This window comes from Musca vetustissima, unplaced genomic scaffold, assembly GCF_032173495.1.
Source record: "Musca vetustissima isolate MV318-11 ecotype Yass unplaced genomic scaffold, APGP_CSIRO_Mvet_v1 utg24363, whole genome shotgun sequence".
NCBI classification, from domain to species: domain Eukaryota; kingdom Metazoa; phylum Arthropoda; class Insecta; order Diptera; family Muscidae; genus Musca; species Musca vetustissima.
This window is the reverse complement of record NW_026884828.1, coordinates 547,987-574,149: the sequence shown is the minus strand read 5'-3', so window position 1 is coordinate 574,149 and position 26,163 is coordinate 547,987. Positions and strand designations below refer to the sequence as shown.

Below are 26,163 nucleotides of genomic sequence, written 5' to 3'. Positions count from 1 at the left end.
AAAACTCCTACACACTTAACATTGAATAGAGATAGACAGATGTACACAGAAAATCATTTTCTTATATCAATGTCTGATTTAAATGGAAACATTTTGAGAAATATTGGATTCGGAAAAGTCCGCAATGTTGTTCAGAGTCTTTTAATAATTAATTTGTACTTACATAAACATTTCATATTTTAAATTTCTGTCTTTGTAGAATAAATATATTCACAAATGTACACGCATATATGTATACCTATAAATGCATGTACATAAATGTGTATGTTTGAAAATACATATTCGTTTTTTTGATCCAATGCATTCTGTTATCAATTCTAGACGGACTCTCTGAAGTTGTCCACGGACAGTGACATGAACGATTGGTTTCTGGAGCGCGACGTTAAAGATGCCGCTGTCATACTTAACGACAAATTAATTTCCGATGCCCTTCTAAATGGAACGATACCGATCAAATCTGAACATTCCTACAGCCTTAACAGCGATGGCGACTCTCTACCCGATTCGCCCCACAGTCTCCACACAAAAATGGATGGTAAGTTTATAGCGGTCATAGTGGCCAACATTTAACAACAGTACCAATATGTGTTTCCCCATTCACACTCCAAATAATGGATAAAGCGAACAGTAGCTGGTACATGAAACATATAATATTTGTACCCCTTCCATTCCACCTGAGGCTAGCACAACGGCTTTCGCATTGTTGCTGACTCTTCTTCCACCGTTTAATTGTTTTGTGGTTCATTTATTAAAATTTGTTTTTATTCAAAATACTCAGTTGCGATTGTTTGGAACAATGCTGGAAACAGAAGTTGTTAACAGCTAGGTAAATACGGCATGAATTCAATATTAACACAAGTGCGGCCAAAATAGAATGACGCGTGTTTGAATTCAAAAACAAAACAACAAAAACACAAAATATATTGAGAAACGACAACAGTGTATCACAATCTCAATGTGGGAACCCAAACAATGAATTTATCGCATTCTAGGTATACATAGATGCCTGGCCCAAATTAAACAAAGTAATTGATTTGTTATGTTTTGTCGCTGAGACCTTGATTAGTATTCCATTTGATGCCTTTTTAATTTAATCGTTCGTCATAAGCAGCATTTTATCTAGCCCTAAGCTGACCCTTTTCATCCATGTTTCATAACTGACCCCTACATATTGTATTTTTCATCGCAGATATGGAAGATGAATGCTACCCGGCCATTTCATTGAAAACAGCCACATCGAACGTCAGGGGTGTAAGCAGCACGGCAACTATTGATCCAAAATGCTTAAACATTTCATCCAGCTCCTCAATGATCACTGGTAATAATATGGAAACTGGTTCATTAACCTTAAATGCCGTGGTTTCTGCAGGTTCAACATCTAGCGCAAACATATGCAGTCAGTCAAATCCCATACTGACCACCAGCAGCTGCAACACAAGCCATATATCGAGCATGTACAGTAATATATGTAAGATTTCTGCTAGCACACCCATTACACTCAGCCTGCGAAACCTTGAAAGCGCCCAGAATCTGAACAATTCAATGAATGCCGCCATCTCCTCGGATAATCACAAATTAATGGTCAAACAACCCGCCACACCTTTACAGACAAAACAACAACAACAATATCTACCTCAAGATGAGCTAAATGCAGTCATGGATAATGATTGTGTATCCAGTACATCATCGCGGGATGGAAGTCAGTCACCAGATATATGCTCCGACATTGAGATCGATGAATCCTGCATTAAAAACGAGCCCATGTCTCCCGACTCCAGTTGTCCTGGTAGTCCGGAGGCGAGTGACATAGCCAACTGTAGCAATACGAATGGCGGCACCTTAAGTCTAACCATGGCCAATATGGCTGCCTTCACAAATTCAGATCTCGTTTTTGAGCACAAGGTGGGTTTGTTGGCATCACAATGACCATACGAACAGTAAATGATAATGTCATTTTTATTCTATTTTCAGGATGGTTGTTTGCAACTTACGCCGTCTTCCCAAAACTTGCTCAAGACACAGCAAATTGTCATCAGTCCCTCACAAAATGTTATAATACCTAAATTTACCATAAAATCTGAGGGGACAGCATCCAGCAGCGGTACTTTCATTACGTCTCCCTCGATTGCCAAGTCATATGGTCTGCCCTTGACCCCACCGTCGTCCCTCTCCAGTGATGGTTCGGAGGGTAATCTCACACCTGAACACATGCTTTCACCTCAGTCACCCACCTCATCAGCTACAGCGAAGATAGCGGCTTCGGTTAGTCAACCGACAAGTGGCATTTTAACTGTTACGTCTATACGACGAAATACCAATAGCTCTGCCTCGTCCACTACCTCCAATTCCAGTTCCAATGTAAGCATGGGTCGACACACAAGTGGAGGTACTACCCGCCAACCAATACACACACCACTGATAAGCTCGCAACCGGTAAGATTGCCCCGACTCAATTGTCAGCTTCAGCTATTCTTACATTCACCTCTTCATATTTTGCAGAAGGGTTCTACAGGAACTCTCTTGTTAACCGAAGAGGAAAAGCGTACCTTGTTGGCGGAAGGCTATCCAATACCACAGAAGCTACCACTAACCAAAGCCGAAGAAAAGTCTCTGAAGAAAATTCGACGTAAAATAAAAAATAAGGTGGGTTCACTCACAATCGTCTCCTTTCAAGGATAATTGTTAAACTAAATTCTATTCTTGTATGCTTACAGATCTCCGCTCAGGAGAGCAGGCGCAAAAAGAAGGAATATATGGACCAGTTAGAACGTAAAGTAGAGATTTTAGTAAACGAAAACTCCGACTACAAAAAGCGTGTCAAATCCCTGGAAGATTCGAATGCCGGCCTTCTTAATCAATTGCACAAACTGCAGGCTATTGTAAACAAGCATAACCTCAAAAAGTCTTAAAGACTTCCATCCAAAAGCGTTAACTAGGAATCCCAAGAAATGTTAACAAAACATGGCAACCCCTTTGCATGCCCCATCTAACCTTTAGAGCAGCTATGCTCTAACGACATTCCTACATTTTATTTTTATGAACGAAAAACACCAGCTAAGCGTTCGACTGCTGAAAGTCCTCTGTAATTTATTATTTTATCCCTTTTTATCCATATGGATTTAATTTATTTTAGCTTGTTGAATGATCCCTATGATGAGTGTTAAAGATTAGTTTAACTGCCTCGCTATATGCCAATTACCATGTCTAGAAAATAAGTCCAGATAACATGTCGTGCACCCAGGAAGACGACGATGGGTTTAACTTTGTGAAGTCTTGAAAGAGAATTGACGTTATGTTTTAATAATGTTCTTCTTAGTTTAATTTTGTATTTACATGGGAAGGGAATGAATAATTTCAGTTGCGTTATTGTCAGAGAAATGTCATGGGAAATTAATGAAAACAAAAAGAGTATGTCATTAAAACAGCCACGCTCACCCATATACGCTATCGCAACTGAGCGTCGATGGTTAAGAACGCATTATTTTTTCTCTTTTCGTCCGTCGTTTTTAATGATGAAATCTCAGTTGCGCTCGCACACACTTATTCTCAATTTTGTTGTGAACAACACTGCATTTGTTTAAAATTCCATTCCATTGGTTTAAAAATAAAAAAGACTTACTCATGCAATTTATTTGTGCAAGACATACTTTTTATTATTCGGTGAACTTATAATTCCCTTCCTATTTACATTCCCCCTGCAAATCTATTTATGCAAATTATCATAGTGAAACAAGAAGTCTTGTCCGAGCCAATATAATTTTATTTTGTACATAACTCTGAAGCCTTTTACTTAATAATGTTATTTTCTTAGTGCAGAACAGTTCATATATATTGCTATGAATTCGACTTGAGACTGTTTACAAATTGTAAAGCCTTGGCCAATGCGCCTCGCCATCTTACAAGATCGCAATACTTTTTGATTGGGCGAGTTGGAGTTTCTAGAGATATGACTCGAAGAGTTAACATGCCTATGAGGCTTAAAAGCTTTATTATTTTTTGTTGATAGGAAATTGTAATATAAATATTGGGATGTTTTTGTTTGTGTCTGCATTGGCGTCTTTGCAGTTGTTTTTATGTCTCAAATGATCGCCCAGCCCCACACACACACATTAGCTTTAAGTGAACTATGCTATCCTAATGAATGTTGTCTTTTACGTTTTATACCAGATATTTATAAATGATTTATTTTCGTCTTTACTATTTAAGCGTACATTTAAATACTACCTATAAGTCGTGACATGTTGATTTAGATAACCTAAGAATTTATTACATTTAATTGCAAAGAATCGAAAAAATGTTTTAGTCAAATTATAGTTGCTTTTTTTAATCGGCAACGATGATATTGTATTGTTCCGTTTAGCATTGGTAGTGTAGGGTGTGTGAGCCAATCGCTGTTCCCTTTATCGGTGGACACTTTCATTGGTGTCCAATGGTTGTATGCCGGCAATGTGCATTTGTTTTTAGTTTCAGCTTAGCCGAAGTCATTGTTTTAAGTCATGTTTTGTTTTTGAATTTAGAAGAATTTATATTAAATTTTTAATGTTTGTACTGCTTTAGCAAATTTAATTAGTTAGGTCCAGTCATTGTGCATAATCACTGGGCCGACCAACCCTCTCACTCTTCCGTCTTATTTGTGTAATATGGTCAGACCACATCCTAAATAAATTAGTAATACTAATATTTTAGTTAGAAAATACGTTTGATATTTGTTTTTCCACTTAAATTATTTGTGTGTTTATAAAACCCTACGTGCAATTTTAGATGAAATTTATCTTGATCTATATACCTATTCAAAAATCAGCAACAACGTTTGCAACTACACGTATTTTTCTTGTTTTTTACAAAACGAGGCGCAATATTTTTTATAAAAATTTTTAATATTATTTTAATGTAGAAAGGCATGCGTATATTTATGTATGTACACAAACACGTATATTTATTTTTATCTATGATCACCATGTTACATATATACGATAATAATACATTTTTTTTAAATATATTTACAAAAAAATGTATAGTAAATATAATGGATTTTTGATCTGCGAAGAGCATACATAATAAATAAATAGAAATCATATAAATGAAGAACGCCTAAAGATATATATACAACAATAAGTATAAAATAAAGTGCAATTGAAATAATTCCATATTTTACAGCAAACTCGCTTAATTTGTTTCTTTTCATGTTCCCTATAAGTATTATTGAAATTTGCTATTGTCGCTAAAAAATGAATGTTTTGGTGCAGACATTGTTCCTTAACGTGAAAGAAATGATGTATGCACAACCACAGGTAGGGAAAAACAAATATGTAACGACGTTGTTAAGTTCAGTCCTACCGGTCATTGTATTATACTCTCCACCATGTAAACATTGAAAATATCTTTAAGAACTCGGGATCTTTATATGGAGACAATGCCATTGTTATTTATACTCTTAGAAATTTAATAACAGAATTTAGAGCCACTAAGGTAAGTAAAGACCTCTGTATTTATATATTTACAACCATTGACCGATATTGAACATTCTCTAGGGAAAAGTATTTGCTTCACAAAAACCGGGAATGCCAAATTAAAGCCTATTCGGGTTATGCGTCTAAAATCTTAAAAATACTGAAAATTGGGCGGTACCGATAAATGAGAGCCATACCAAAGCATAGTCCTATAATTATAGTCGAAACGTCTGATAAGAACTATCGAGGGTTTGCAAGTACCTAGAATAGGTGCCGAAACCAGGAAAAATCCCATCAAGAATAGAATAAATCCCAATAGAAGGAGACGTTCGCAGCAGGAATGGGCTGAATATATAACACAATAAACCACTTGGGGTGTATTGAAAAAGGTTATGTCGCATAATATATAATATGTTTGGACAAATTAACCAACTAACAATTTCTGCACATTGGGTCAAAAGAGAGTTGCGTCAAGATTCATTGCTATAAAATAATAAATATAATTGGTCTGTTCCAGAACGTTAGAGAATTCACAATTTTTTAATACGATTAGAAGTTTACCTTTATGATATCGAAGAAATGGTAAAAATGAGTAGACTGTTGCAGTACGCAAACAGACCAAATATTAGTGAAGAGTCTCCCAGTTACAAATAACTAAGGTAAGTAAATACCTCTGTATTAATATATTTACAACCACTGACCAATATTGAACATTCTCTAGGGAAAAGTATTTGCTTCACAAAAACCGGGAATGCCAAATTACAGCCTATTCGGGTTGTAAATGCGTCTAAAATCTTAAAAATATTAGTGAAGAGTCTCCCAGTTACAAATAACAAATAAGTAATTTTTGAATGACTCCTAGCGAATCTCATCGAATAAAGGACATTTTAAAGAAAATAGTTTTTAAAGAACTTAATAGAGAAAATATGTTTTTGACAGGTCGATTACAGGTTAATCTATAATTTTCATTGAACAATTCCGATCGGATGGTGATGTCAGTAGTTATGATATTATTGAAATATCGAATAAAAATTTACTCAATATCGACCGTAATATGTTGCCCCCAGATTTATAAAAGAACATTTTTACTGCTCTTCGCGGTAATGTCGGTGACATCATGATATAAAGGCATCATGATGGTGATAGCAGTAGTTATGATATTATCGAAATGTCGGACAAAAACTTACTCAATATCGACCTTCATATGTTGCTCCAGATTTAAAAAAGAACATTTTTACGGCTCTTCGCGGTAATGTCGGTGACATCATTTTGGTGATGGCAGTAGGTATGATATTATCGAAATGTCGAATAAAAACTTACTCAATATCGACCGCCAATTCCGATCGGATGGCAGTAGTTATGATATTATCGAAATGTCGAATAAAAACTTACTCAATATCGACCGTCATATGTTGCCCCCAGATTTATAAATAAATATAAATATAACAAATATTTCCCTAGTTATTTTTATACTGTCGTCAACAGAATCTTTCACGACAAATTTGGCGTATTATAACGACATTCATAATACCGATTTCTCGTATAAATACGACAGTGCCAAATTTTCAACACAACTGCGCCAACCGTAATTGAGGTGAATATATTTAAAAAATGTATAGTAAACCCAATGGATTTTTCATATGCATATGCATACATAATAAGTAAATAGAAATAATATAAATGAAGAACGCCTAAAAATATATATACATAATAAAGTGCAATTGAAATAATTCCATATTTTACAGCAAACTCGATTAATTGTTTTCTTCTCGTGTTCCGTTTAATTATTATTGAAATTTGCTATTGTCGGTAAAAAAATTAATGTGTTGGCGCAGACATTGTTCCTTATCGAGAAAGAAATGATGTATGTACAGCCACAGGTAGGGAAAATCAAACAAATAACGACGTGGTTAAGTTCGGTCCCGCCGAATAAAAAAATTAGTAGATTCTTGCACTACAGGAACAATGATCGCAATACGCGTTTTTTCTTATTGCGTTTAAGGGCTAACCAGTTGAACATTTTTTGTTATCGCGCTAACGCATGCAAAAAGTTAAAATATATTTAACTTCGAAGCGCAACGCACATTAACATCAAGCGTTGGTGTTATCGCTCCCTTGTAATTCTTTTATTTTCGATAACAATTAACGCTATGTATGGCCCAACGGATCCATTCTGCGTATGCCTGAAGATCTCTCTACAATTGTTACCTAAAAAAAAGACGCACCTTTGGTCTGTTCCGATACTGCAAGAATCTACTACTTTTTACTATGTAACAAATGTTCTTTTATGATATCGACAAAAAAATAAAATAGTAGATTCTTGCAGTACGGGAACAGACCCCTAATGTTTACTTTGACGAGACTTTTGAAAAAATGGCAGATTATATCGATAGTATTAACTTTAATCGAATTGTTAATGTCGATACATGTCCACAAAATAAATAAATCGCCTCAAAAATATCGAGAGAATGACATACCTACGAGAGCCGTAGAGAGTATATGAAAAATTTTCGTTTGTCGACAAATTAAGGAACATATTACCGCTAAATAGCTATAAAAAGTATACATAGTACATTTTTCCAACAAATTTACCGTAGAAATTGTTGAGAGCTTGTTACAAATTTCCAATATTTCATCTTGACAAAAGCCAAAGGCCAGTTTCGGCAAAAGAATAACAAAACATCTTTTAACAACATGTATGTATGTATTTGTGTATTCTGCAATTCTGTCTCGTCCCACAGTGACGTCTCTGTGTGAGGTGCTTTGTTTATGTTCAAGAGCCATTATTTCGAGAAAGTGCGTGCATAGTTATTCATTCTAGAAGGAACAAAACATTGCCCTGTGTGCTGAATATATTTCGACAGTTCTAAGTTTGAAACACTGGCTTTACTGCAAACTGAACATAAAAATTAAAGCAATCTTTTGTAGTTCTGAAGGAAATTGAGGCTCCTTGAAATGTTCTAGATTAGCCATGAAATGTTTGATAACATTTTCAGTAAGTTAAAACGTCGTCGTTTGGACGAAAATGTCGGTGCCAATCCACAACAAGGTGGTACGGGAACAGGTGCTGGCAGCTTTGGAGCAAATGTCACAACAAATTTCAATAATATTTGGGATCATTTGTTCGGAGATAATGATGCATCCTCTGCCACTAATAATGCTCAGAACATAAACAATAGCAGTAGCGGCGCAGCAGACGACACAAGCATGGCCGTCGATAGGTAACAGCGAACACTTATATTAACATATTGTCTCTGATCTTTTCAGTGTAGGAAACAAAAGTATTATTGACAGTGAGCAAAGAGTTTCGGAAACGATAGGTGAATCAAACACTCATACGGACAATTTAAATTTTACGTGGTATCGGTGAGAAATATATTCATTTAATCGGATCTCTGCACAAAACGTACAACTGGGCATTTGGACTAAAGGCCGCCTACTCAGCTTTGGTTTGTCGTAGAAAACAGTAACGTGAAACAGCAACAGTACGCTACCGCTGAGGACAGAAGCAAGAAGTGTGTTAAACATATTTTCCATACATTTTGAAACCTTTCATTCGGTGCTCTAAAGAAGAAATCGACCAATGGAAATTGACCCAACTCCTGTTCCACCACCTCAGGAGTATTGCGATAATCCTTCCGTGCCTTATCAGTCAGAGTCATCGATGAACTTTGACTATTTGCACGGCTTGCACGGAGACACGGCCATGGACGCCAGCAATAGCGGTTCATCGTCTTCAGCCCATGTAGAATCACCACGCCATTTTGCTGGAATTGGCAACTCCTCCTCAAACAATTATGGTGGTGGCCATGTCGACTACAGCAAAGCAATTGACAGGTGGTTACTTTAAATGTATTATCCCAAAGTTTTTCAATATAGCAGCAGCAACAGAAAGAGTAATTCAGTTGCCTTGCGTTTGTTTTTGTTCCATATGAAAAAAGCCGAAACAAGTTTTTTGTGTGTAACATTTTTTAAGTTACTACTAAGCAATATGAATATGTCGCGAATCATTAGCAACACCCACGACATTATACCATATTTGTAGAACACATTTTATTTGTTTCCATTTTTAGATTGATTTTTCAAAGGTCTCATTCCAAGGAACAGTCTTGAAGCTGCACACAAAAATTAATTATGAATTTTTTTGGAAATATTAAACATGTTTTCGAATTTAATCATTTAACCTAATTGGAATACGCATCAAATAACTCATTACGTTGTTTTTTTCTTTTTTATGTTATGATGCCTACAAAAATATACCTACTATCCACTGCAATATAAAATATATGCACAAACGAAACGTATTTGTGTGGCAGACCTTTCAATTTAAATGAAAGGTAAATCAAATGTATACACCACTATTCAAATAATAAGTACCAACATAATTTCAAGCCATTAACGTGTTACTCTTTTATCTTTCTAGATTTGTCACTGTATTGGACCAGCTGGATTCTCGAGTGGAGAAGTTTCGCAAGGATGCTTTGGGTCTACAAGAAAAACGCGACTTCTTGCTCATGTCTATAGATCTTATTAAAAGCAATGACCTAATGCAAAATCTCACGGAATGTAAGTTTGAACATATCGTGTATAGATATATAACAAATAACATTTTGTAATACGTATTATGTCAAATGGAGGAAATTATGTAGTAATTATTTATCAAACTATTTCAAAATGTATCATTTTATTTAATTTATTAATTCACTTCAACAAAATAGGCTATACTATAAATTTCCTCTTCGCTGATCACTATGGTCATAACTTTGCTATTTTTGTCGTTAAAATCAGTCGAAATTGTCAGTTTTACTAGAGAAAAGTTTGTATTTATATCGAAGTTGTTGTGAAAAGACATCTTCATAGTAAATGCGGACATATGAAGGTTCGACATTTGTCATCACTCCAGAAACAGTAACAGATTAGATTTTGTGTTAGTTATGGGTATTTGTCCACAACCAACGATTGCTTTCGCGTTAATCGAATGTATTGGGACATCCTTCTAAAGTGTGTTGATGGTTCTGAACATTTTTTAATTTCTATTCGGTATTTCGTACTATTTTTCTTTACAGCGGAGCGTGAAGAAATCGGATGTTACATTCAACGCGTCAACGCTCGTCTTTCCACAGTTGAACTAAATGTTCGTACAGTACGCGACCAGTCTCAGGAGGATTCCCTTAGTCAGATTAATGCCCTAATCGATATGATGATAACATTAGGTGATCCAGCCTTATCACGTCAAAAGTGCCAGATGTATTTGAATGCTTGTTGCAGTGCCAGCGAGACCGGAAACATGTCATCGTACGCTGCAACAGACATGGATGCCGGTCCTGTCGACAAAAAGTTTGAAAGTGTACTGCTAGGATGTACTTTAGATGACCAGAAAAATATTAAGAAACGTTTGCAGGCATTAATGGGTTATCTCAACAAACAGATCGTTCACCATTGAAAATTTCTGATTCTGCGTCAGTCATAATTTTTATTATAGTTTCTTACTTTTTTACAATATATGTAATATGCCATAGAAACGTAAAGCCCATATATAGAATTGTTTTAATATGATATTGTCATTTGGTATTCGTGAACCAAAAACAGCATGAAAATACGTTGAGCCTATGGAAAATTATGTGTGCTTTCTATAGCCTGTAAGATCTTAATTTATAGTTTAAAACTTCATTTTTAGTTAATGTATTTAATAAATTTTTGTTAACATACTTCTATTTATTTATATTCTCTGAACTAACATGGATTGTATTTGAAATACGACATTAATAAATAAATGGATATGACATCAAGGAACTTATGTTGGTATCATTCAATAACCGGATATGCATTGATGATTGGGACGCAGCCACCGATCAGACAGAAGCCATACAGAACTTATGTTGGTATCATTGAATAACCCGATATGCATTGATCATGGGGACGCAGCCACCGATCAGACAATAGCCATACAGAGTCCTCGCTGCCGAAGAAAATCTGTTGGATATTTTTGGACGTCATGTAAATGATTTCACTGTTTTCGGCGGTGATGTCATGTGTGTGTTCGCAACGAACAACAGCCCCAAATTTCGAAACTACATAAAACAACACCCCATTAGAGTCCATCATTAGGCCACGAGTGGGTCCCAATAAAGAGCCCATTAAAATCATTTCTATAGCGTCACAATTTGCCTGTGTAGAATTGTGAAATATATTTGGCCCCCTATACAACTTTCCATCCTCGTCTGATAGCCACATTTCACCACGATTACCGAATGTTAAGTCTCGCGGTTTGATTGGTAAAAAATCATTTATCGTTGAGTACTTCTTGCTTGAGAGTAGAACATTGTGCCATTTTTGCTCCAGAATGTCGTAAGTCAGTAGGCGAGAATCATAGGAAACAATGAAGTAAATAAACTTTTCACTGTCACATGGTGAAACGCGAGGACCCAGACCTATGTCCAGTATTTTGGAACTGTCAACGTCTGTTCTCAAAAATTGACTGCAGTCTATACGCGAAACCTGTAAAAAATTTCAATAATCGAATAATGAATCAATTAGCAGAACTAGTTTGTGTGTCGCTTAGGGTTATGACTTTTCTCTCAAAAATGATTTCCAGTAGTAGGAATGAATTAACTTTAAGCAATTAATGACTATTTAGTATTATTCCATTTAATTATTTAAAACCGCCAAGTTAAATGCACCTTGATTATCCGATAACTTATAAATACAGTGAGACATTAGAAATGTATGATAATTTTTCAAGTAACAGTTACTAAGTAACTTATTTTCAACAACATCCAGTAAAAACCTAAAGCATAGGGATACTAGATTGTAAAAAATCATAACCCTTGTATTTCTACGTTACCTCAATATTGTTACGAATCAAATCGAAAACCAACAGTTTTGGATTGCATCTATGCCTATCAGTGCTACTATTTCCAGGCCAACCAATATCCATTACCCACAGACGAGATAAAGAATCCACCTGTGACCATACTGCCTGTTGTATTCGTCCACACTCTGAATGAACACCGTTGGCATGAGCCTGCTGATTCGGGTACAGAATGGGCTTCAGAGATGGCAGATATTTGTCAGGCCATTGTGTTTCAACAAGGGTTGGAAATTTCTCATTTTTCACCGATATGCTAAGAAAAACACGATCAAAGTGGGTTGACAAATGCAAAATGCGATACGTTTCATTTAAGCCGCACTGAGCCAACAACCATGACTTGCAAAAACAAAAAATAGAGCAGAAGCACAAAGCCCCAAATAGTGAGACCATTGTGTTATGAAGACGATTAAGAACTGTTTTCATTGCAAACTACACATATACGTGTACGTACGAATATGGGTTTCAACCGAAATAGTAATATTTTATTTTGATGATCATGCCAAATTAATATACGTAAAGAAGAGACAACACAAAGGTGAAGATTTTCTTTCGCCCGTATATGCAATGAAGCGCTGACGTGGTGCATTTCTTTAACAATGATCAATGAAGCTAAATAGGACATGTTGTCTAAATAATGGTGTAGGGAATATATGTTCGAATACGTCCGTTGTTTTACGTTGGTTCCTAAGTTACTAAAGAATAACACTTTAAAAGCACTCAATTTCTTAGCACATATTTGTGAGTTTTTGCGAAAATGTGCAATCAATATATACATACATAATCTTTTAGCGTTGGGAAAATATATCGGCACAAACATTTTCTAGGTTGTAAAGATTCATTAGAGTATTTTCATTTGCAGCAGTAGAGGAGAATACATTTGGATTATGTATTTTATTCATTGGTAACGTTATTTTATTGAATTCTCAACTCTCTTTGCCAAATATAAACAACGCCGTTCATTGCGAACTAAATACGATAAGAGCCAAGTTGGTGTTGGTATACCGACCAATCTACAATTTAACGTTTTTCGCCCTTCCCGCCACCCATTTTCATAGGTGATTTCCCCCCATCTGGCCCACTTCCAATCCGAAGCAGTTGACAAACTTTTATCAGTATTGGTTACAATTTCAATACTGATAATGAGGATTAAAAGGCCACAAGTGTTTTGACAGTCAGTTGTATTTTAATTGGAGACGGGAAAAGAAGTAACTCAAGAAACAGTAATCAATCAGAAACTTTGAAAAATGTGTAAAGCTTGTTGGGAAATAATCAAATGCCCTGGAAAGGTTATATGCTGGTAAGAATGCAAAAACTGAAATTTCGACAAAATTAATGCGGGTACTGATCCTTTTGGTTTTCCTATAATTTCCAGCTGCTGCGAGTGTGCATGTAACATGTTGATGGGTTTCATTTGTTCCGGAATTGTTCTGCTAGTTGTCATCGGCCTTATTGTTTACTTTACCGTGTTCTACCACAAGGATAGCGGAAGTTCGGACGAGGCTAAGCAAATGACAGAAAAACTTATCCAACAAACACCCCAGAACTTCAGAGATTTCTTCAAGCCGCTAAATTAACATACCCTAGTTAATAATGAAAAAATGTACATACGCATATTTATAATTGAGTATGCGTTTTGCGCACATATTTACGTTTAATGGTTAGTAAAATTCGAGAAGTGTTATGAGTAATTGTTGTATGGATGATAAATAATATTTTGAGGCATGAAATAATCTAATCGCTGTGTACTTCCCAAACCAAAATAATATCTGTTACCTTATCGGCGAACCTGATTGTTTTCAATAACAATAAACTATTCTTGGAATCACAACGAAAACTGTTTTTTTTATAGGACCTGTATGAAACGATGCACTTAGACCAGCAGTCAGGTAGCTCACTTCGATGCATATTCTGATAAGTAAGCAGCTGCTACTCCGTAAGGAACCGTAGCAGCAGCAGGATGTGCACATACAAGTATATATTTGTGTAGATGCATACATACCGCATACATATACATGTGCATGCGTACATATTGTTTAATTTTGTGAACAACCCCATCAGGAAAAAAAAACAATGTTGTTGATCTTGAGTTTCCCAAAATATGAGAGGATCACTCTTAGGTGTTTTCTCTTTCACACTCGTTAAAACTTAGATCAACCAAACATAAGAATGCAGGCAATTACTCAGTTTATATACTAGCCAGTAACCAAAGCGAAGGTAGGTAGAGAGTAGATGGCAATTCTAAGGGAGCAAAATTGTCAGTTGATATTCATTGTTTGACAAGCTAAGATCTTCGCATCCGCGTCTGTAATCCGTAATCACTTAATTACTCATTAAACAAAGAATGTCTGTGTGTGAACATCTGGAGGCCAGTGGATTTTACCACACTGCATTGGATTCTTTAATGGATAGTTTATTTATAAGTTCAACACCAAATCTGGAACCTCAACGCCATTGCCATTCCCGAATTAAAAACCCACAAATCAACCTTACCTCAAATGACGATCAACACTTTTTTTCATTATGCTGTTCAACGAAACAGAATACAGGCACGGCATCGAACGAAAATTCCATATCAAAAAAACAACCTTCTTCGCAAACACCAAAAGAATCAACTCCCAAGCGGGCTGTAATAAGTGCAAGAAAGCAAAAATTATTCGATGAGCCTGAAAATCAATCTGAAGAATTCCGACCCAAAACTAGAACTACTAGCTGTGGAAGGGAAGTGTCGCCACAAACAAAGCTTCTACGCAAGGCTGTGATGCGAATGGAATGCCTACAACGACGACAAGAAAGGATCGAACTCAGCAAAAAACCAGTACGCACCTCCTTACGCGTTTAGGAATCGTCGTGATTTCATTAAGTAGCATGAATTCCATCAAACTAATGTAAATCTTGCCGTGTGCAATCATTTCGAGTGCTCTATTATAAATACGATTCGATTTGCTTTATTAGGTGAATAATATAAATTAAATTATGATTGTGCTTTACTAATTTTAAGTCCTCTTAGTATTAGTCTAACAAAGAAACTTCGCAACAATATGCCTTGATTGAAATAAAGTACGAACAAAAATATTGATAATTTAAAAGTGTATAATTTGAAATTCTTATTCGGATATAAGGAGGTACGGTATAATAACAGTCAAGGGAACATACGCAAGCACTCAATTTATTTATGTATGATATGTACATCCAAACATGTATGTTCATACGCCTGTCAACTTTGCTATATAAAATTGTTAATTTTGGATGTATATATTTTCCAAAATTGTAGGCAATTCATTGACTGGCAACCCTTATAATTTTGGATCTTGTCGACGCTAAACGGCACCAAATTAAGCTTTTGCCAGATATTAGGTATGTTCGTTTACCCAATCATTGGCAACACATTTCAACTTGATGTGCACACAAAGCGTTAAAATGAAGTACACTTGACTGTTCCTTGGAGAAAATGTTTCTATTTTTTATATTTTTACAACTTTCAGCGTAACACTTTACATTATTCCATGAATAACTAATACACATAATTTATTAGCATTATATTTTTCTTTCGGATTTCACGACAAAACTTTAGTTGAAGCATACATTTTGCAGATCATTTACTTTGGAATCACTTTCTGAGCCGATTCACACAATTTCTTGGAGGAATTAAACTTAGAAGAACTAAAAAAGAAATGTATGTAGTTGAGTGGTACAACACACACAGGTTCTGGATCTCCCTTCTCCTCCCTAAAATAGGAAAACAAAATAACATTCTGAGTTTACGAAAATTATAAACGTTGAGAACTTCGACCAATGAATTCATACCCTTCTTCCAAACCCCTCCACCATTAACCTTGTATTCAGACATTTTGTATGAAGATCTGCTACTCATCTTTTCATTATTTAAAGAAGAACAAATTAAAGAAGATAAAACATCATAGTGCAGTAACGAAGCAACATAGAATATATGAATTAGGGTACAACATAGAAAAGAATTGGCATCTTAAGGAAATAGAGTTCAATAGCTTTCCCCACAAGGACAATTCCGATTAGACGAAAAATCTATGGTGATAATTCGCCTCTTATACAATCGAAATGAAACATGTGACTACAAATAGAAATATTTATCTTGAAAATGGGAAATGTACCTATAATTCGACTTCTTAATAAAATTGCCGAAGAATAAAGTGGCTTGTGTGGTTACAGTCAGTGTTTTTACCTCATTTTTATAATGTATTATAGGGTTAACAACAAATAACCCATTATCTCACAAGCAAAGTATTTTTTGAATGAATACATACTTTAATTTAAAGATAACATATTTGCAATATTCGTCTTTCTAAGCGTAATAGATTTTGGGAATATGTTGACTAGGGCAACTCACGTAGTAGATAAATGCGAACGATAATATTATAAATAGACCGTCTGCGATTTTATTGGAATATCAAATTCAAAATAGATAACTGTTCCAACAATTTGCCCTATCGAAATGCATGCCATGTTCCCTTCGTGTACTCTGTGAAGCAGTTTTCTTCAATGAGTTTATTCCAGCGTAAATTTCATCAGCCATTATCTCTTCTACGACAATTTGTTTTTAATTTTTGCAGTTTTGTCAAATCATTGATTCTAGTTACCTAAACAATAATTTGCGCAAATATCCCAATGATTGGGCTCAATTTAATACATCAATGTCATAGATTCCCGCCTCAAAACACTGATAAACGCAATAAGAATCCAACTATAGCACAACGACTAAATTTTGAACGCCATTTTTGCTGATCAACGGGATTTTTTACTCAATTAGTGGGGTCACATACATATATATATTTACGCTACATACTATATAATAGATCTGTTATATGAGGCTTTACTATTAGGATCCATTAAATATAATCAAAGAGGAAATACAACATCGCTCGGGGCATTGTCACCTTTGTTACGATTCGCACAGATCTGAATACCTACCAATGAAAACACACATTCGTATACACACATAAATACTCATTCAACTTTGAAAAAAAAAAACAAGACGAAATACTTAATATTTGCTGTGTACAACAAATGTGTGTAGCGTCCACAGCTGATCATATCTATCGTATTCATGGTCCACTCGCTCGCCATAACAACAATCCGTGTTTACATACAATTTCGTATAACAAATTTTTTTTAAAAAAAATTGTAGCTCCGAAGGCACTTTTCGGAATCGGTCGAAAGTTGGCATACCATTAGAGGATATCCTATTCTCGATGTATACAAAATTTGGAGGGAATATCCCCTATAGATTCTGAGAATTTCGGCATTTTCTGCCTGTCCCTCAATTCTAAACCGATTTTTGTAATTCAAACGAAATCCGATTCTGTGCACCTCGAGCAATCGATTGGTCAAGATGTCACCTGAAACCGACGTCATTTTCATATAGAATTATTTTTGACAAAAATCTTTTAAATTTGCATTGTTTATAAACAATCAAATTGAAAACATTAACAAAACCAAGCGTTCCGAATTGTTAATTGAGAAGAGCCGTATCAGCACATGCTGGTTAAGCAACTTTCTCTCTCACTAAATTATCTCTTTCTCGCCTTAAACAGATCGACACAAACAAACTAACATGCATACATATTTGAAATACACAACAATTGCAGATACAAAGCTTTTGTTCTCTCAACGAACCTCTAAGTATTTAATTTTGACAGTGTCATTGATAATGCTTGGAAATAGTTTCAGTGGGAAAGAAACGAAAACTACGAATATCCTACAGAAATATATATATATCGATACTTATGGATATATAGGTGTATTGTTCGTAGCGCATTCGATTTTCCTAATCACTATTTAAATTTAGAGGAATATCATTAAACTATACAATGATAAGATTTGCAAAAACTATATTGTATGCACGGACTGACATATATACCCGTATGTTTGTATGCACATCAGGACGTATTGAACATATTAGCAAATATTAAAAAGTAGTATAAAAGTTCCAATCGTTTACGCACTTATTGTACCTAGAGAATACTTTTTCGTCACACTTTTTTCAATAGGGTATCATTTCTTTCCCTAAAATAACTCATCCAGATTTTAACTATTACATATTGTGAAATTATTATTTTTATTGTAATCAGACTGTTTGACAATCAGAACGGCGAACTGTTAGTAAGACCTGCACAAGAAAAACAAATCTTCGATACGACCTATTCTAGCAACAACGTAATCTTGTCTGCTCCACTAGAGGTCTTCCTCTCTCAATCGACGCTTAAGTTGATTAAGAGCACTTACATTATAATCGAAACACTAGACGGCGAGTATAAATGCCGGTGATTAAGAAATTTGTCCAACAGTTTAATTGAAAACTTAAAGCTGAACAGATTAAAGTTCTTTGAGTGAATTTTGTGTGAAAATGTCGATCGCTATTAATCCAGAAGACATCAACGCACCAACCCTTAAGGATGTGGTAAGAACACATACAAAAATCCTATCCAATATAATTCCGCACTAAATTAGTAAATGAAATTCCAATACTAGTCAATTGCCACTTCCTGTTGTCTGAAGGCCATTTGGAAAAGTTTACTAACCCCTATTCCCAACTAATATTCAAACTTAAACAGTCAACATGTTCTACGCAGACTTGCTGGCAACAAGCGGCCAACAGCCAGAAAGCTTTTATTTTACCTAACAGCACTTTATTCAATTAAGTGTTGTGGGGGAATCAGCATATGCCAGTTTGTGGCCGATGGTCCCTCTATTCGCAAGTGTTCTTTGATGAAATAAGTTTGTCATTTTCAAGTTAAGACTACCTAGTGTCAAATTAACTAATTAGAAAATGCTCCGAAATCTACTAAGTATTATTCGGTTCGATGGTAAACAGTTTAAGGTACAAATGTTATTACAAATATTTGCTAATATAGAATATAGATACTGAAAATATTCCATTACTTCTCGTTTCGAATATTTTTTGATTTGGCCCTAAATCAAATCGAAATAAAAAACAGGAATACTTCAAAGAAACGTCTATCGAAAGTGACCTTGGCCTTTAAGATGCATGTGTGAACAAGTAAGAGATTCTACGCTGCAGTCACTCTCTGTAATAAAAGAGATTGTTATTTCTCTGTGTAAATGCAAACACGTGTTTCCCGGCTGGTTTGTTTGCTGGCTCTTCGACAGCCATTGTCGATGTGTGTTTCTTGTTTGATTTGTATGTATGTAGGTAGGCATACGTGCATTGAACCTGGTTTACCAATAATCAAAATGTTGTAATGACACTGCAATCACAGTATAGTTATTCAGTATTTAAAGAGCTGTCGTCACAGGCTGTCAATTCTCTCAGACAAAATGAGATTTATTCTGTTCCTGACTATGGTTGTTTACGTTATTAACCGTTCGAATGGCATTTTCAACGAATTTAAGAACTGCAATACAAGTTCTTTGAGTGGTGTTATAAAATTATTTGTAATTTATTGTCGTTTTAATGGACAAAACAAGAAGTGAGTTAATCGATGCTTATTATTAATATTCCAGAGTATTGTGCGCAATGAACAAAAAGAGTTAAACCTCAGCCCGGTACATTCCCTTGGTGTGCCATTCAAAACGGCCACATTTGGCATGGGATGTTTTTGGGGCGCAGAATCGTTATATGGAGCCACAAGAGGAGTATTGCGCACAACTGTAGGCTATGCCGGCGGCACCAAGGAAGGACCAACGTACCGTAATTTGTAAGTTTATGTGAAAGAACAAATTGTAATTAATCTTCGTTTTTCCTCCCCTTCCTCATTTCCCGCTCTGATCTGTTGCTTTCTCAACCTATTCTGCTTTACTAACAACCTTTCAATGCATTGTAACACGATATCATTATTTAGGGGTGACCATACTGAAGTTTTGGAAATTGACTACGACCCAAACGTCATTTCCTTCAAAGATCTCCTTCATTTATTCTGGAACAACCACGAATACGGCCTAACCACCCCCATTAAAAGACAATATATGTCACTGATCTTATACCACGACGAAGAGCAGAAGACAATTGCTGAACAATCTAAACAGGAAGAACAGATTAAACGGGCTCCAGAGGTTATAACTACGGAAATTCGGGCTAAAACCAATTTCTATCCTGCTGAAGAGTAGGTTTTGATACTAATATTTTAAATAGGTTGTATTGCATAACATTTTCTTTTGCAGTTATCACCAGAAATATCGCCTGCAAGGTCATCGTGATTTATGTGACACTCTAAATTTAAATTCAAAACTTTTACAAACCTCCTATGTTGCTACTAAACTCAACGGTTATTTGGCAGGCGTGGGCGGCTTTGAACAATTCAAATCAGAAGTGGATTCCATGGGGCTGACGCCGACCCAAAAGGAATACTGCAATTACTATGTGGAAAAGAACGAAGGCCAAGGACTCTATTGCTGACAGAATGCCTGCCGGAACGGTACTTGTGGGAAGCTAGATATTAAGTTAAGAAAGTATACGTCCTAAAATTGTATTACAGGCTCCAAACCCTACCTATATATAAGCTTCAATGTAAAGTGAATGTAGATTAGATATAAGTTCAAGATCATACCATGTATTTTCTTTTGTTCTCCAATTATATTTTGTGATTATAGTATTATTATGATTAATACTGTATATTGTGTATGCTATTAAAGGTATATAAAACCCCGAGACAAATATGGTTTTACATCAATTTATGGTTATTAGATACACACGCTGGGACTAAATGGTTTATTGCTTAATTGACAATGCATTATACGATCTGAATTGGAATGTTCTCTATCAGTGACCATAAAATTGTCGGGTACAAATAAAACAAACATTCACTTGTAATGAAAGAGAATACTTTCGACCAAGTTCAAATAAACCTGAGACAATAATGTGAGCGGATATCGGCTTTGCGAATTGTCTGTATAACAATATAATGTAATAACTAATTCAAACATCTTGAAGTGAACCTAATTCCCATCTCCCAATAATAAAAACAAAGCGTTTATATTTGTGTATAAATCATTTATTTGGCTCAAATTTGATTCTTGATAAACGCAGTATAAAATCTAATAGGAACATTTGAATTTTGATTTCTTTTGGATTATCGGTCACGTAAAATCCGGCTACACCAGCCTTGTGAAGCGTCAATTGTTGATCTTTAACTTTTTGATCTAGTAAGGCAATCAGCTTCATATCGGTCTCCTTCATTTTTTTCGTGTGTTTTATTTTCATCAATTGGAGAATGTGTTGAAGTTCCTCTTGGTCACTGATTTTCGATATCCATTCCTGAACTTCGATTTCGTATTCATTTTGAACTTGTTCTCGTAATTGGTACAAATGTTTCTCAGTCACGTGTTGTATCTCCATTAATCCTTTTACGATTTCAAATATGGTATCGTTTAGCAGCGAGTTGGCCAATTCCGTGAGTAATTCATATGAAATCCTCGATTGATATATTCTGTAAAAAATAAAAAAGTCATATATTAAAACCAGCAAACAGTTGATGCCTAACTTTTATTATGTGATTCAGTACCAATGGTACATTGGCGAAAAGATTAAGACATACAAATAAAACCACAAGTATTCAATGTCTATGCAAAATGCAATTTAACCAAATTTATTCTACAATTCTTTCTAGCGACATTCCCTGCCATCGACATGTTTCATTGTCATTCCTTACTTCACTTGCTTACTCTGGCAATTGGTTCTGCATTGACTTCAATTTGTCCACAAGGAAATATAATTTTCTTTGCAGAAATTCTGGCGAGAGTTCATCAGGAATCGTTTCCGCACCACCCGATGATGCTATGCTTTCCATTTCGCTGTTTTCCTAGTCCAAAATGTTGTGTACAAGCTGTTTGCCTTTTCTTTGCTCGTTCAATTTGATTCACCAAATGAAATGTATTGGATCACGCTATCCACGGTAAAATGATTACTCGTCACTCTAATCTCTCTAATAAGAAGAGCATTTGTGTTATGCCACGGCAAATGGAGTAATTGTTCATGGTAGTATTGCGCCAAAAGAATTCTCTTCATTTTGCTTTGTTTACTAGTTCAATTTGATTCACCGAATGAACTGTATGGATCACACTATCCACTATAAAATGATTACACGTCGCGCCATTCATTATATAATGCAATTTACTTGTGCCATACCTCGGCAGATGGCATGATTGTACTTGTATCGTGCTAAAAGAATTCACCACACAACTCAGACAGTTAAATTGCATAATGACTGCAACACAAGTGTATAAAGCACAAATACGAATTAATAATTTGTAAAATATATTCCAACATAAATACTAACAAATGCATTGTTCCATTAAGTGAATTTTATATACATTTATTCCATCTCAAGTGCTATAATACACAATTAAAATCGCTTTTATAATAGGTCGTCTAATGTCAAAACAAGGCGGCATGCTGATAGTAAACAAACAGCTGACGCATTTTCTTCTATCTTTAGAATAACAGGGTGAAAATTTTCTCGAAGAACGAACAGCTGATGGAAATTTTTTGCTTCTTCTCATTAGTCAATTTTCCTTGAAACGATTGCACGTTACTTTTATTACAAATCTATTTTGATCGTGAAAAGACTTGCATCTTTACGTGTAAGAGTGTTTACTGTTTAACTAATATTCTTAATAATTTATTCCACTTGTATAAATCGCTTCGAATATATCAAATATAAACAAACAAAAACACAACACACACATAAACTACCATCCAAGTTCCTATAGCTAGAAAATGTATACAATCTCCAAAGGTCCCAGCAAAATTGTGGCCAAAACTCGTAGAGGTACGTGCATTACTCTTTTCCTGCCAAATCAAATTCAGACACCAATGCTTGTAATTTCATTTCGCTTCATAACATTGATTCGGCCCTTTTTCAATTGTTATGTCACACATCAAAATCTGAGTGCGAAACATCTCAAATTGTTATTCAAACATGACAACTGCAAGAGTATGCAGAGAGTGTAAGAGAACCGACCGATACTAAATAAGCCGGTTTGTTTACAATACAATTCAACGCTTCCTCTAAAACTTTCACCCCCCATTCCTAAATTCCAAATAATTCACTTACATATATTTTCTTACGATTTCTTCCCAGGAATATCACAAAACTTTGAAAAATTCGAAACCATTAAAGAGAGTGGACGACGCAACAATGATGCCACCAGTCCAGACAATTTAAGGTACGTAACCTGAATCCACTTCTTCCCACTTCCCACAAACAACATTGCAGCCGACGATTTCCACAGACAAAAACATTTCTTCCTAATTACCTAATCAAACAAATGACGCCTTCGACATTCATGCTGCTACACTGAAAATCAAATCATTCGATACTGATGACCACGTGCTTATGTCCAAATCTTCAACTTCTTCACCACAAAAACTATTTTCCCAATTTCCTTTTCCCACACAACAGTCGAGTGCAGTGTATGTGTGTCTGTGTTGTCAGTGTCGATCTCTATACACACTCGTCATTTCCCTTCATTCACCATCATACTATTTACTATATATGCTCCGCCACATCAACCTTCCTCTCTAATACCTCTATGTTTTTCTTCCACTCTAACAAACAGATAACAAATCGTTTTTTCTTTTCTAATCGAATGCCCTTCAAATCTTCCTGCCAATCAATCATTTTCTTCAATAATCACTAAACCAATTTCTTTTCTATTTCAAATTCCATTCTCATGCCAACAAACGCCGCCTACCTTGACACGATTCCTTACTAATCACTTCTCTTTTCTTTTTATTCCAGTGTACCAAAGCCTGTATTTCAAACAAACAAACTTTACACCCATCCAAAAACTGTGGAGGACGAAGTATTGACACCACATCACGAGGAGATCATCAAATATATAAATGACTGTAAGTACGTCTTCAAATTCATATTCAAAATTGATATTCATCTCCTCTTTTCTTCCTCTTCTTCAGCATGGAACATTGTAGTCGCACAAAACCCTTATGACAGATCTCCCAAAAATACAAACCCACTTCCAACTGATGCTAACAACAACAATACTACTGGTACCTTACATCATTCACTTTTTTTAAATATTAAAATAATTTCTTCTACTCCATTTAGCTGCTTCACTTATTAAATCATCTACAACTCCATCCCAAACTGCTTCCTCACTGTATTGTGTTGAACCTCCGAGTCCTGTTCTAAGTGACTTCAAACCATTCGATCTGGAATCATGGTGGGGTCGTCGTTTGTTCAATAACATCACCAAAAGCCTTTGAATTGTGTGATATTTCTCTTTCATTTATAATTATAAGTTCTAAATTTAATTTTATTTATAAGAGAGACAGAGGCCCCGCTACAATTCTTTTAAATCTAATTATTTCCTACTAAAATATTAATCTGCCTAATTGACTAATAATCTATTCTTCTCTAAAATCATTATCTCTCTATTTTTCTACTTATCTATCTTCTTACCTTCTCTCTGTAATTCATTTCACAAATATAATACTAATCAAATTTTCCAATATAATACTAATACACCACAACCCCTATATACCTCTTCATTTTTATTTCCTGCATATCACATCTAACTACACTTCGAAGAGGGCTCATGTCTAAATATAATTATAGTCAAACTATTGTAAAAAATCAACAAAATAAAACAACTAAAAACCTCCAATTCTTTCACGCCATCTTTTTTGATTTATCAACATTACACATATACCCTACAGAGACAAACTATTCTAAATCAACCAAAAACAAAATTAACCACCAAAACTCCAATTTCTAAAATTACATTTTCTATATTACTTCACGCGCAATCGACAACAACTTTTCAATATTCTTTGCTCTTCAAAATCCCATACATACCTCCACTCTTCAACGACGTACCCGTCGTCTAAATCGCTAGTCCGCATTATTCCCTACTTTCTCCACTTTGGCCACGGCGACGAGTCAGTGTACGTGAAGTCCGTGTCAACTTACTCTGTGTGTTTCGACAGATGTGACATGCTCAACCACCAGCGATGATGTACTGTTTCTTGCACCGCCTCTATATATACGTGAAGGCCATGGAATGCAAATTGATTAGACGTCAACATATTCTCCGCTAACATTCCGCCGTGTGAATTTATGGAACGCCACTGCATTCTTCAAAAACGACGTTTGCCTATGGATGCTAAAGATTGCGATAAGTAAATGTTATGAATAGTTAACTGTATTGAAAGCCTTCTGATGACTTACTGTTCTGAGCGTCTGGCTATGTGCCAAAAATTCTAATGCTCGTGTACCGCGCCGCCGTACCATTGGCCAGGTTGCTGTATGAAAACACTTTGTATTACTGCAAGGCGTCATCGCTCTACTGTCCCTTCTGCCGCCTTGTGTTGTGTGCTTGGGAAAGCTTCTGCTGTATTACTCTTGGTGAAAGGTTGCGTCGGCTTGCTGATGTGTGACGGCTCACTCGCTGATATCTCCCATCAATTTCAAAGAACTTTGTCATTTTTAACAGCAATTCTTCAACAATATGAATACACACCTTCGCGGCAAATTTGAGAATGCTCATACAAAAAGAAATGAAAAATGCCATATGACATTTTGATTCCTAGAACCAACATATTTTCACGTTGGCCACACTTCTTTCTTTGATTCGATGCGATTTATTGTCTAACATCAAAATATCAAACATTTTCTACTACCGACCGTACAACATTTCACATTCCACAAAATGATAAACATCATTTCAATTTATTTCTTTCATACAATGCGATTTATTGTCCAACATCGAAATGTCAAACATATTGTACTGCCGATCGTACAACATTTCACTTTATGAACAGTTAGGTGTAATGACGCCGTCAATAGCAAAAATGTTTATTTTCGATCTAACAATCCACTTGATTATCTG

At 35.4% G+C, this 26,163-nt stretch overlaps 8 protein-coding genes across 11 annotated transcripts; 6 read left to right on the top strand and 2 right to left on the bottom strand.

The window, feature by feature from the left end:
• The first annotated feature begins 310 nt into the window (after nucleotides 1-310).
• On the top strand, nucleotides 311-1,643 carry LOC133331897 (cyclic AMP response element-binding protein A-like). The gene is made up of 3 exons (XM_061540288.1): nucleotides 311-535; nucleotides 1,190-1,468; nucleotides 1,609-1,643. Exons 1-3 carry the CDS (start codon nucleotides 355-357, stop codon nucleotides 1,641-1,643), a joined length of 495 nt encoding a protein of 164 aa, XP_061396272.1. The 5' UTR covers nucleotides 311-354.
• Nucleotides 1,611-2,918, top strand: LOC133331846 (cyclic AMP response element-binding protein A-like). The gene is made up of 4 exons (XM_061540229.1): nucleotides 1,611-1,902; nucleotides 1,972-2,433; nucleotides 2,500-2,643; nucleotides 2,715-2,918. Exons 1-4 carry the CDS (start codon nucleotides 1,657-1,659, stop codon nucleotides 2,907-2,909), a joined length of 1,047 nt encoding a protein of 348 aa, XP_061396213.1. The 5' UTR covers nucleotides 1,611-1,656; the 3' UTR covers nucleotides 2,910-2,918.
• Nucleotides 2,919-8,543: 5,625 nt separating this feature from the next.
• LOC133331862 (BAG family molecular chaperone regulator 2) lies at nucleotides 8,544-10,897 on the top strand. 3 transcript variants are annotated; one of them, XM_061540249.1, is made up of 4 exons: nucleotides 8,544-8,671; nucleotides 9,767-9,787; nucleotides 9,874-10,016; nucleotides 10,517-10,897. In XM_061540249.1, the coding sequence occupies exons 1-4, from the start codon at nucleotides 8,658-8,660 to the stop codon at nucleotides 10,891-10,893; spliced, it is 555 nt and encodes a 184-aa protein (XP_061396233.1). In that variant the 5' UTR covers nucleotides 8,544-8,657; the 3' UTR covers nucleotides 10,894-10,897. The 3 variants fall into 3 exon arrangements, with proteins under 3 accessions (XP_061396233.1, XP_061396231.1, XP_061396232.1); XM_061540247.1 differs by lacking the exon at nucleotides 8,544-8,671 and adding an exon at nucleotides 9,002-9,287; XM_061540248.1 differs by lacking the exons at nucleotides 8,544-8,671; nucleotides 9,767-9,787 and adding an exon at nucleotides 9,002-9,287.
• A 427-nt stretch (nucleotides 10,898-11,324) lies between these two features.
• On the bottom strand, nucleotides 11,325-12,711 carry LOC133331896 (uncharacterized). Its single transcript, XM_061540287.1, has 2 exons — nucleotides 12,295-12,711; nucleotides 11,325-11,948 (listed from the first exon to the last, which is right to left on the bottom strand). The coding sequence occupies exons 1-2, from the start codon at nucleotides 12,709-12,711 to the stop codon at nucleotides 11,325-11,327; spliced, it is 1,041 nt and encodes a 346-aa protein (XP_061396271.1).
• Nucleotides 12,712-13,451: 740 nt separating this feature from the next.
• Nucleotides 13,452-13,895, top strand: LOC133331895 (protein midgut expression 1). Its single transcript, XM_061540286.1, has 2 exons — nucleotides 13,452-13,618; nucleotides 13,694-13,895. Exons 1-2 carry the CDS (start codon nucleotides 13,566-13,568, stop codon nucleotides 13,893-13,895), a joined length of 255 nt encoding a protein of 84 aa, XP_061396270.1. The 5' UTR covers nucleotides 13,452-13,565.
• Nucleotides 13,896-19,633: 5,738 nt separating this feature from the next.
• On the top strand, nucleotides 19,634-20,956 carry LOC133331850 (peptide methionine sulfoxide reductase). 2 transcript variants are annotated; one of them, XM_061540233.1, is made up of 4 exons: nucleotides 19,634-19,749; nucleotides 19,819-20,000; nucleotides 20,157-20,417; nucleotides 20,476-20,956. In XM_061540233.1, the coding sequence occupies exons 1-4, from the start codon at nucleotides 19,657-19,659 to the stop codon at nucleotides 20,708-20,710; spliced, it is 771 nt and encodes a 256-aa protein (XP_061396217.1). In that variant the 5' UTR covers nucleotides 19,634-19,656; the 3' UTR covers nucleotides 20,711-20,956. The 2 variants fall into 2 exon arrangements, with proteins under 2 accessions (XP_061396217.1, XP_061396216.1); XM_061540232.1 differs by having other exon boundaries at nucleotides 19,819-20,012.
• Nucleotides 20,957-21,301: 345 nt separating this feature from the next.
• Nucleotides 21,302-22,100, bottom strand: LOC133331894 (gonadal protein gdl). The gene is made up of 2 exons (XM_061540285.1): nucleotides 21,976-22,100; nucleotides 21,302-21,740 (listed from the first exon to the last, which is right to left on the bottom strand). The coding sequence occupies exons 1-2, from the start codon at nucleotides 22,098-22,100 to the stop codon at nucleotides 21,302-21,304; spliced, it is 564 nt and encodes a 187-aa protein (XP_061396269.1).
• Nucleotides 22,101-22,997: 897 nt separating this feature from the next.
• Nucleotides 22,998-24,594, top strand: LOC133331856 (uncharacterized). The gene is made up of 5 exons (XM_061540240.1): nucleotides 22,998-23,081; nucleotides 23,394-23,478; nucleotides 24,054-24,163; nucleotides 24,230-24,322; nucleotides 24,381-24,594. Exons 1-5 carry the CDS (start codon nucleotides 23,030-23,032, stop codon nucleotides 24,536-24,538), a joined length of 498 nt encoding a protein of 165 aa, XP_061396224.1. The 5' UTR covers nucleotides 22,998-23,029; the 3' UTR covers nucleotides 24,539-24,594.
• Nucleotides 24,595-26,163: the final 1,569 nt, after the last annotated feature.